The sequence below is a fragment of the Neurospora crassa genome, linkage group I (assembly GCF_000182925.2).
Source record: "Neurospora crassa OR74A linkage group I, whole genome shotgun sequence".
Lineage (NCBI taxonomy): Eukaryota > Fungi > Ascomycota > Sordariomycetes > Sordariales > Sordariaceae > Neurospora > Neurospora crassa.
In genome coordinates this window covers 1867349-1877674 of record NC_026501.1, presented here as the reverse complement: position 1 = coordinate 1877674, position 10326 = coordinate 1867349, and the positions used below count along the sequence as shown (strand labels likewise).

At 53.1% G+C, this 10326-nt stretch overlaps 3 protein-coding genes and 1 non-coding gene across 4 annotated transcripts; 2 read left to right on the top strand and 2 right to left on the bottom strand.

Moving 5' to 3' along the window:
* Nucleotides 1-331: 331 nt before the first annotated feature.
* NCU01954 (pre-mRNA-splicing factor cwc-24) lies at nucleotides 332-2103 on the top strand. The gene is made up of 2 exons (XM_959145.2): nucleotides 332-1202; nucleotides 1301-2103. The coding sequence occupies exons 1-2, from the start codon at nucleotides 517-519 to the stop codon at nucleotides 1830-1832; spliced, it is 1218 nt and encodes a 405-aa protein (XP_964238.1). The 5' UTR covers nucleotides 332-516; the 3' UTR covers nucleotides 1833-2103.
* Nucleotides 2104-2244: 141 nt separating this feature from the next.
* On the bottom strand, nucleotides 2245-2317 carry NCU15016. Its single transcript has one exon. It is a non-coding gene; the product is annotated as a tRNA-Lys (tRNA).
* NCU01955 (autophagocytosis protein Aut1) lies at nucleotides 2313-4386 on the bottom strand. Its single transcript, XM_959146.2, has 3 exons — nucleotides 3324-4386; nucleotides 2760-3243; nucleotides 2313-2696 (listed from the first exon to the last, which is right to left on the bottom strand). The coding sequence occupies exons 1-3, from the start codon at nucleotides 3824-3826 to the stop codon at nucleotides 2643-2645; spliced, it is 1041 nt and encodes a 346-aa protein (XP_964239.2). The 5' UTR covers nucleotides 3827-4386; the 3' UTR covers nucleotides 2313-2642.
* Nucleotides 4387-4810: 424 nt separating this feature from the next.
* Nucleotides 4811-9123, top strand: eat-2 (encodes anonymous transcript-2). The gene is made up of 3 exons (XM_959147.2): nucleotides 4811-5271; nucleotides 5347-8383; nucleotides 8486-9123. Exons 1-3 carry the CDS (start codon nucleotides 5240-5242, stop codon nucleotides 8576-8578), a joined length of 3162 nt encoding a protein of 1053 aa, XP_964240.1. The 5' UTR covers nucleotides 4811-5239; the 3' UTR covers nucleotides 8579-9123.
* Nucleotides 9124-10326: the final 1203 nt, after the last annotated feature.

Sequence of the window (10326 nt, the reverse complement as noted above, 5' to 3'; positions counted from 1 at the left end):
GCGAAACCAAAATGAGAGGTAAAATGGGGATACCTTACGAGGTGATGTAGGTAATCCATAGAGTACACCTATCGATCCAATACTACAAACGGGTATCACATGTATGGGGGTTTGTTAGGTCGAGTTAAAAGAAGCACGTGCCCAGTATGTTAGCATCTGCTTTGCGACGGAGTCAAGCCTTAATTGGTTGAAATCCAGCTGAAAGATGGGGCAAGTTTGTGCCAAGGATTTGTCAGCTGCATGCGGTCTGTTTCGGTCTGGGAGCTTCTGTTGAATATGACATATCCACGGTAGCGATTGGCGATATCGAAGGTTCTTATCGGGCAGATGATGGATGAGGTCGTTCACCACTTTACCCTTCCGTCGCGTCTCGCCTCGACTACGATCCCGCACTCAAGTCATACGAACCCTTCCGTCCGCCTCAAGCAACCAGCTTCACGATTCCTGATCACCCCCAAAAGCCGTCAAATTCAGCGGACTTGTTATCCTTTCCCATACCGTCACCTGGACTTCACAATGGCGGACACCGAGCAACCACCAACAGCACCAACAGCACCCGAACCCACAACAGCGACCCCAACCGCCCCCATTGCTCCAGTCGCAATCTTCAAGAAGCGCGGCGCAAAGGGCAAAGCAAACCTGCGCAAACGTCCAGCCTCTCCTCCACCTGCAGCAAAAGACAGCGATGACGACTCCTCCGACTTCGAGTCCTCCGAGGACGAAGCAACAGGCCAGCGCATCAAGCGGAGGAAAAAGAACCACCACAGCGCAGCCGTAATGGCCTCGTCGAGAGACCACAACGCCAGTACTAACAGTGGGGTGACAAAAGAGGAGCAGATTCGGAGCAACACCATCTACGAAGCCGACCGGGACGCTGCGTTAAGGCTGGACGCAACAAAGCAGGATGCTACGAAGGGGAGCAACTGGTTCGACGAGGACAACGAGAAGGAGGATTTGTCGGTGGGCAATCTGTTGGGGAGGACGCGGACCATGATGAAGACCAAGAAGAAGGTGGGAGGAGAGGATGATGCCGTCCAGAACTCGGAACGAGAACCGGACGGGACATATAGAGGCCTGGCGAACCAGGCGAGTTACATACAAAAGAATCCGAACGCACCGAATCGCAAGGTTGGGCCGATCAAGGCGCCGAGTAATATCAGGACGATTACTATTACTGATATGGCGCCCGATGTTTGTAAGGAGTGAGTAGTGTTTTCCGCCTTTCCCTCCCCCTTCTTTTCCGAATTGTGTGATCACAACTTCTTAGCTGCAACCCAAGCTAACCAATGCCCCAAAACAGCTACAAACAAACCGGCTTCTGCGGTTTCGGCGACAACTGCAAATTCCTCCACGCTCGCGAAGACTACGCACACGGGTGGCAACTCGACAAGGAATGGGAGAACGTGACCAAGGGCAAAAAGAACCTCCAGGGCACCGTCGTCGCCAGTGCCGACCGCCGTAACAAACCCAAGAACACTGCTGAAGAAGAAGAAGACGCCGACGCAGCCGAAGAAGCTCTCCTAGAAAACATCCCCTTTGCGTGCATTATCTGCCGCGGTCCCTATTCGAATTCCCCCGTCGTCACACGCTGCGGGCATTATTTCTGCGAGGCATGTGCGCTGAAAAGGTACCGGAAAGATCCGAGCTGTGCGGCTTGTGGGAGTGGGACGAACGGGGTATTCAATGCGGCGAAGAGGCTGGCAAAGCTGTTGGAGAAGAAGAAAGCGAGGGCAGAGAGGTTGAGGAGGGAGGCGAGGGAGAGGGGAGAGGAGGTTAGTGAGGAGGAGGATGAAGGGGAGGATGAAGGGGAGGGTGCGGAGGGGAGTGATTGAGAATGAAATGGCAGTGGTGTGGGACGAAGGAAAGCTGATGATGCAGAGAGGATGTGGGAGATGGACGATGTAGGGACAGCCAGCCAAATGATAGCGGCTTGTTACAGGGAGGTCTTGATAACACCAGGCGTTGTAAGCATACACAAGGTTCTGGTTTGATGAACTTTGGACCAGCTCAAGCAGTTTTAAACTGAATCATATGGCTGTTTACAAAACCCGACGCCATTTTTCTGTTGCATGCGAACAGGACCGGTTCTGATGGAACACGGGCAAGTCTTGGAGTATCTCAAAAAGGGACAATCCACTTCTGGTCCCAGCATCCAACATGTGGCTGAAAATCGGAAAAACAGAAAAAAAATGGAAAGAAAAAAAGAATTCGTGGTGTCCTGGTAACCCAGGACATCGGGAATTGAGCCCGACGTGGGGGTCGAACCCACAACCTTGAGATTAAGAGTCTCACGCTCTACCGATTGAGCTAGCCGGGCGGTTGTTAACCGCCTTGGGATGTTGAAGGATACACTTGAGTCATGCATAGATATAGTACTAATGAAGAAGCCCTGTACTTCTGTTGTCAAAAACATTAGTGTTTGTTCTAATTCCGTCAACAGCGACTTCCAGGATTGAGTATTGTTGTTCCTCTTGAACCAGCCAGCCAAATTATCAATTCCGTAGTACTCCATATCCCATAATGCCCCCATTACCCAACCCCAAACCTGCCCGCGTTGAAGAGGTTAACAAAAAAGAAAATGCGCCAGGGGCCCCAGTTAATGTCGAACAAGGTCAATGACACGATGTATGCTGCGGTCTGACTTAAACACCCATGGTAAAGTCGTGCTCGATTCCGGGGGTAACGCTGGCAATGAACTATGAGAGAAAATATCAGCATGTGCACAGCACTGTATCCGGGTAAACAGCTGATAGACAAACCTTCAAAAAGACCACCAGGTATTGATCCACACGAATGGCCACCTCCTGGTCGGCGACGTCATGTGGAACCTCCTCCCACTCGGCATCTTCGCCGGGAGCAGCCTCGACGGCATTCGCATGCGCCCCGCTGACGTCCAACTTGTTGATCTCATCCACAAGACCCTCCATTCCCTGTTCGCTTCCCGAACCCTGGCCGGCTTTCATCTTCTCACGGCGGAGCTTGAGAGCGGCATCAGCCCGATCCAGCAACGTCTTCATGACGGAGGCGTGACGGCAGGGGTGCACACTGGCCATCTTGACGCTGTGAGAGAAGAAAGGAAAGTCTTCGAGTGTTACTGTCTTATCCTTGTAGTCGCCGACGATATCCTCCATCATCAGATGAGGGGGGAGCGGTTGCCCATTGGAGAGATAGCCTGACATGTACATGCGTGGGCACTTGTAGGCGTTGGCGTAGGTAATGTAGAGGGTGTAGGTGCGCTTCCCACTGTAGGTAAGAGGCGGTCAAGTCAGCATACGTTCAAGTGGTGCCTCATAACTGCTGGGGACGTGGAGATGTTATCTTGCCTGTTCGAGTTATCGCCCTCAGCCCGGATGATAGCCTCGTCGTCATCGTCGTCTTCCATGTCCGGAATGTCGTCCTCATCCACAACCTCTCTATCGCCAACGTTGCCGGCATCATCGACGGTGCGTACCTCTCGTACCCTGAGGGGCTGTGAGCTGGTCATGCTGCCGGTCCGCAACCAGCCGTCATCGTCGGCACCACCCTTGTTGCCCTCCACGAGGGCCTCCTCATGGCCCGCATCGCCAGCAAAGTCATCGTTCAAGCGTCGATGACAGGGAACATGTCGTGTAACGAGAAACTGCTTTCCGGGTGGCAGAAATGGGAGGCGCTTGCTAGGTGAATCGGCATCGGCCCATGACCACGAAGGAAACTTGAAGGTGAGGTAGTCGCCGGCGGCCACGAACTCTTCTGGCGTGATCTGTCCTGTGTTGCGGAATGTCGAGGTATGGCTGACAGGCGTGTACTTGTCGAGCAGGGTGGCCGCAGTTGATCTGAGGAAGTTCATCTTGAAATCCGTCGAATCGATACAAAATAAAGGTGTTGTCGCAGGTAAGTCGATGGACGGGGAGGTTGATGGCGACTTGGACTATTGGAAGCCCTCCTGATTGTAAAGGCGTTTGTGTAGGTTGCTAAATGGTTATGGGGGGGAGCAGGTGAAAGGTAGGGTGGGGTATGTCTTCGTCGCTTGCACTGGCGGTCGCGATAGGGTTGAACTCGATCGGTGCTAAGGGGTGATTTTGTTTGACGGTTGTGCGATGGAACAAAGAGAGAAAAGGATGAAATTTGATCGGATAAGTCGAGAATAGAGCACACTACAGTAGGTATACTACCAAACAGATGCCCGTGACACGAACGACACAAGCAGCACTTGCAGAATGAGGCTGCCACCGACACCCAACGTCAAGTGACGAACACTGGGGAAGCCCGTGATAGTGACTGGGCAGGGGTATGATATGGATGACGGGATGGCGCCAAGCTTGCGCAACACGCCCGTGTCCTGGCTGTCGCTGTTCAATGAGGTCGGGTGCCTGGAGTGAAGGTGCGGGGGCCTGTCCGATAAAGCGCAGCGTTCACCCAGCGGTCTGCCCTTCTTTGCGAGGGAAACCTTTCAGTGTAGAAAGTGAACCTTACCTCTAGGTACCTCTAGGTGAGGTAGGTTACCCATCAAGGTGCAATCTCGTGTATGAGGTAGGTATCTACCTACTCTATCCGTAGGTACCTCTGTACCGGCGAGACTGCCTAGAGGTAGAGGTACCTGTCAATAGAGACTCTGAGGTGGGTACCTCCGCGGGGTCTCAGATGGCTGGATGGATCATGCGGTTCGATGCATCCCGTCCAAATGGTACGCAGTCCCGTCTCCAGGTACCTACAATATGAAGTTACCTGGGCTACCGCAGGCGGCCAGCGGGTAAGGGGCATTCATAGGGAGTCAAATGACGGCCTGGTCTTTAATGAATCTCAAATTAGCGGGCCGTCAATCGGGTCCTCACTGCAATGTCCCCCACTGAAGCCTCCGGTATTTCCATTGGCCACGATTGCCAAGGCGAGATGCTGGGAGCTGCGAGACCGTACTCAGGTGGCTGTACCCAGACGCCCGCGCCGTACGACCTTCCTCCTGTTTCTTCTTTACCCGCAGGTGTCATAGCTCACTTCCTGTTGGCCCAAGTGGAAAGGCTGACGACGACGACGGCGCCGACGACGACAAGATTCGTCGCCGCGTGATATTCTCGAGTTCTGCTCATCTATTGCTCAGTTTGGACTGCTCCTCGTTCTTTAATTGAAGCACCCATCAAGCCGTGCGCCCCAACCCTTTGCCAGAACGGGTCACTATCGCAGTCCCAATAACTTGCCAACTGCCAACTCCATCTATACCTAATATAATCATTTCAAAGACACGGCTTCCCTTTGACTGCCCAACATGGCGACCATACGGAGTCTCGATCATACCAAGTGCGTTTGTCCATATCATACTTCCCAAATGGCTAGCGAGGCGCATGTATACTGACCGATGCTGCCGCTGCACAGATCCGAAGCTGAACTGGCCATCAACATCCGAAAGGCCACCAGCGCCGAAGAGTCTGCCCCGAAACGCAAGCATGTTCGAAGTTGTATCGTTTACACATGGGACCACAAGTCTTCCCAATCCTTCTGGGCAGGCATGAAGGTTCAGCCTATCATGGCCGACGAGGTCCAGACTTTCAAGGCCCTCATCACCATTCACAAGGTCTTACAGGAGGGCCACCCGGCGACACTGAGAGAGGCCATGGCAAACCGCGGTTGGATTGACAGTCTGAACCGCGGCATGGGCGGCGAAGGTATGCGTGGATATGGGCCCTTGATCAAGGAATACGTTTATTATCTCCTTGCCAAGCTTTCGTTTCACCAACAGCACCCCGAGTTCAACGGCACGTTCGAGTACGAGGAATACATCAGTCTCAAGGCCATCAACGATCCGAACGAGGGTTACGAAACCATTACCGACCTCATGACGCTGCAGGATAAAATTGACCAGTTCCAGAAGCTCATCTTCTCTCACTTCCGGAACGTCGGCAACAACGAGTGCAGGATATCTGCCCTCGTCCCCCTCGTCACCGAAAGCTATGGCATCTACAAGTTCATCACCAGCATGTTGCGCGCCATGCACTCATCTACTGGCGACGCCGAGGCGCTGGAACCGTTGCGCGGAAGATACGATGCCCAGCATTACCGACTGGTCAAGTTTTACTACGAGTGCTCAAACCTCCGCTATCTCACCAGTCTGATCACGATTCCCAAGCTTCCCCAGGATCCGCCCAACCTCCTGGCCGAGGATGAGAATGCACCTGCCTTGCCTGCTCGGCCAAAGCACGAAATCGAAAAGCGTCCGACACCTCCGCCCCCAGCACCGAAATCCGAAGAGCCCGATGACATGGCCGAGTTCTGGAAGAATGAGCTTGACAGGCAGAACCGGGAATACGAGGAGCAGCAGCGGGTTTTGGAAGCACAGCAGCAGCAGGCGTTGCTAGCGCAGCAGCAAGCACAACTACAAGCGCAACGCGATTTCGAAGAACAGCAACGGCGGTTGATGGAGCAACAGCAAAGGGAGCAAGAGGCCTTGATGGCCCAGCAGACACAATGGCAGACTCAAGGGCGGCTTGCTGAGCTTGAACAGGAGAATCTGAATGCCCGGGCCCAGTACGAGCGGGATCAACTAATGCTCCAGCAGTACGACCAAAGGGTCAAGGCCCTAGAAAGCGAGTTGCAACAAATCCAGGGTAACTACGGGCAGCAAATAAACAGCCGAGACGACCAAATCCGTGCTCTCCAAGAACAACTCAACACTTGGAGGACAAAGTATGAAGCGCTTGCGAAGCTCTATTCCCAGCTTCGCCACGAGCATCTCGATCTCCTCCAAAAGTTCAAGACGGTACAGCTGAAAGCGGCTTCCGCTCAGGAAGCGATTGAGAAGCGGGAGAAGCTTGAGCGTGAGATCAAAACCAAGAACTTGGAGCTGGCAGACATGATTCGTGAGCGCGATCGTGCTCTTCATGAAAAGGACAGGCTGCAAGGCTCGAATAAGGACGAGGTTGAGAAGCTCAAGAGGGAGTTGCGGATGGCCTTGGACCGCGCCGATAATCTGGAGCGCAGCAAGGGCAACGAGCTTTCTACAATGCTTTCCAAGTACAACCGCGAGATGGCCGATCTAGAGGAAGCCTTACGTATCAAGTCACGAGCACTGGAAGAGGCCCAAGCCAAGCTACGGGATGGAAGCTCGGATCTTGAAGCGCTACTTCGCGAGAAGGAGGAGGAGCTCGAGGTATACAAAGCTGGCATGGACCAGACACTGATCGAGCTCAATGAGCTCAGGAACAACCAGGGTGTCTCCGATTCAGCCCTTGACGGCCAGCTGGACGCTTTGATCCTCTCCCAGCTGGAGAAGGTCAACGAGATTATCGACTCTGTGCTTCAAGCTAGCGTTCAGCGTGTTGATGATGCCATGTATGAGCTCGATTCTGACATGCAAGCCGGAAACCAGAACGCCTCGCCTTCCTATGTCCTCTCGCAGATTGAGAAGGCGTCTGCGAGTGCCACGGAGTTCGCTACCGCTTTCAACGTCTTCATCGCCGATGGTCCCAGCAGCAGTCCGGCGGAGCTGATCAAGAACGCCAACGTTTTCGCCGGCGCCATCGCTGATGTGTGCAGTAACACCAAGGGTCTCGTTCGCCTCGCTACTGACGAGAAGAAGGGAGACTCTTTGATCAACGGTGCTCGTTCATCTGCCCATTCGACAGTCAAGTTCTTCCGTGGTCTGTTGAGCTTCCGCCTTGAGGGCATGGATCCACTTCAGAAGACCGACGTTGTCATCAACAGCAATAACGATGTCCAGATCAACCTGCAAAAGCTGAACAAGCTTGTCGAGACCTTCGCTCCTGGCTTTGGCCAGCTCGCTAACAAGGGTGACCTTGGCGACATCGTCGATCAAGAACTCAGCAGGGCAGCCGATGCCATTGCTGCTGCCGTTGCCCGTTTGCAGAAGCTCAAGAACAAACCTCGCGATGGATATACTACCTACGAACTCAAGGTCCACGACTCAATCCTCGATGCCGCCATGGCCATTACCACCGCTATCGCGCAGCTCATCAAGGCTGCCACCGCTACACAGCAGGAGATTGTGCAAGCTGGTCGTGGCTCGTCTTCGCGCACCGCCTTTTACAAGAAGAACAACAGATGGACCGAGGGTCTTATTTCCGCCGCCAAGGCTGTTGCCAACTCTACCAGCACTCTCATCGAGACTGCTGACGGTGTTCTTTCCAACCGCAACAGCCCTGAGCAGCTCATCGTTGCATCTAATAATGTTGCGGCCTCCACCGCCCAGCTCGTGGCTGCCAGCCGTGTGAAGGCCGGCTTCATGAGCAAGAACCAGGAGAGCCTGGAGGAGGCCAGCAAGGCTGTCGGTGCCGCCTGCCGTGCGCTCGTCAGACAAGTCCAGAGCATGATCAAGGACCGCAGTGCCGAGGATGAGCAAGTGGACTACAGCAAGCTTGGGTCGCACGAGTTCAAGGTGCGCGAGATGGAGCAACAGGTACGTGATTCCTTCGAGATTTCCTTCCTCTTTCATTTCCGGTACCCTTGGTCTTGCCTATTATGGTTCATTGCTGACCAATTCATTCTCTCCCCATCACAGGTCGAAATCCTTCAACTCGAAAACGCATTGAATGCTGCTCGCCACAGACTTGGCGAGATGCGCAAGATTTCGTACCAACAGGATGAGGACTGATTGTCCCGCAACACATGGGGTTGTTGAGGTAGTATACTCGGTGGCTTCATTCATCTCGCTGGCTTTACGCTTCAATGCGCAGCGTGGGCACATGCATCCGACCAGATCCCCTCCCTCATTCTGTTTTCGTCCCGCAGCGTCTTCCAAAATCTTCATCAGATGTTTTATATTTCAACTACCCCCTCTGTACCTAGCTCGAATTCCTTTGGGAGTCATCAGGTGTTAGTGTTAAACTCAGTTTCATCCACCTTGTTCTTTTTCATCCACTGAAGTCGTCAATTGGCCGTCGTAACTTCGGCCTCGGATATGTTCCGTTCGCTCTTCGCGCGGGTGTTTGGTAACACAGGCAAACCGCCACTCCCGCTGTCATACTGCTGGCATCCGTCGTGTTTCTTTTATGGCGATGTACATCCTTTTTTTGTGGTTTCGATTTTCGCGTTCGCTGCTCGCTGCTCGCTCGATCGGTCGGTCTGCCAGAAAGTTTACCAGATACGTCAAGAGTGAGTAGGCGACCAAATTTCGTGCTTTGTGCTGCTGAATATCACCCCTTTTCCGCCTCCTCTTCCCCTTCCCCTGTCACGTCAGTCCTTCAGCCCTCGGCTGTCCAATTTCCCTACGTCTGCTTATACGGCCCATTTCACTCCCTCTCTTCGCTTTTTTGTCGCAGCCCGTTCGTTGTCTCGTCATCGGTGGCTGCTTTCGTTCGTGCAGCAAGATTCAGAACGAGAAAATCTCTGGTGGAGGGAGTTCAAGTTCCGTTTCCTTCCTATCGCCTGGTCCATTATGCTGTTTTCTCTTTTTCTTTTCGTTCCCCACGTCAGCTTGAAAGTCTGGTCTCTGTCTCCCTCTTGACTTGCATTTCCTAGTTCTTCCCATTCTGGCAGGCCAAGCTAAAGTCGAACCATCACACTCTCCTGCTTCCCTCTCCGGTCGGTTGGCGTTCACGTTGTTATGCTATTAAAGTGCTCCTGCGGAGTCGTCGTTGTCGTACCAACCAATAGCTTGGATGACGGGTAATTGGATGTACCAGTGCCAAGTATTGGATCCGCTGGTGTTTGCTGCGGGCAGATGGTTGTGATGTCCATGAGCTGTACAATAAGAAGAGATGTATGGGAGAGCAGGGCAGCGTGGGGCTGCGTTGGGCAAGCAATTGCATTCTTCCATGGCGTTTATAGGTTGGGACCTGCAGCAAAATATTCAAGGGTATACTTTTTGGGGGGGGAGCCTCTTCAGGTCGTTTACGGGTCTTGGTCGAGATATAGTATAGCCTACAGCGTCCTTGGGTTTGGGATTCTTACGTAGACTTCAATACCTACATTGGTCAATATGCGAATGAAAGCGAATCAAGCCTCAGCTTAGATAGTTTGTATTTGGTATGTCGCGCTGTTCTACGCTCTAGGTATGTACCGATGTTGCCGAGCACCAGCGCCTGCTTACCTTTACGCAACTGCAGAAGTGAGCTTCGCTCGTGCAGGCAGGACGACACTGCCACCTTATTATTTATCCCGCCTAGTAAACGGTAGGCATTAAACTTGGCAATTGTAACCTCGGACCTCCCAACCTACCCATGTACCTGCAGAAGTGAGCTTCGCTCGTGTAGGCAGGATGATATTACAACCTTAGTATTCATCCCGCCTGGTAAACGGTAGGCATCAAACTTGGCAACCGTAACCTCGGACCTCCCAACCTACCTATGTACCTGCAGAAGTGAGCTTCGCTCGTATAGGCAGGATGATATTACAACCTTA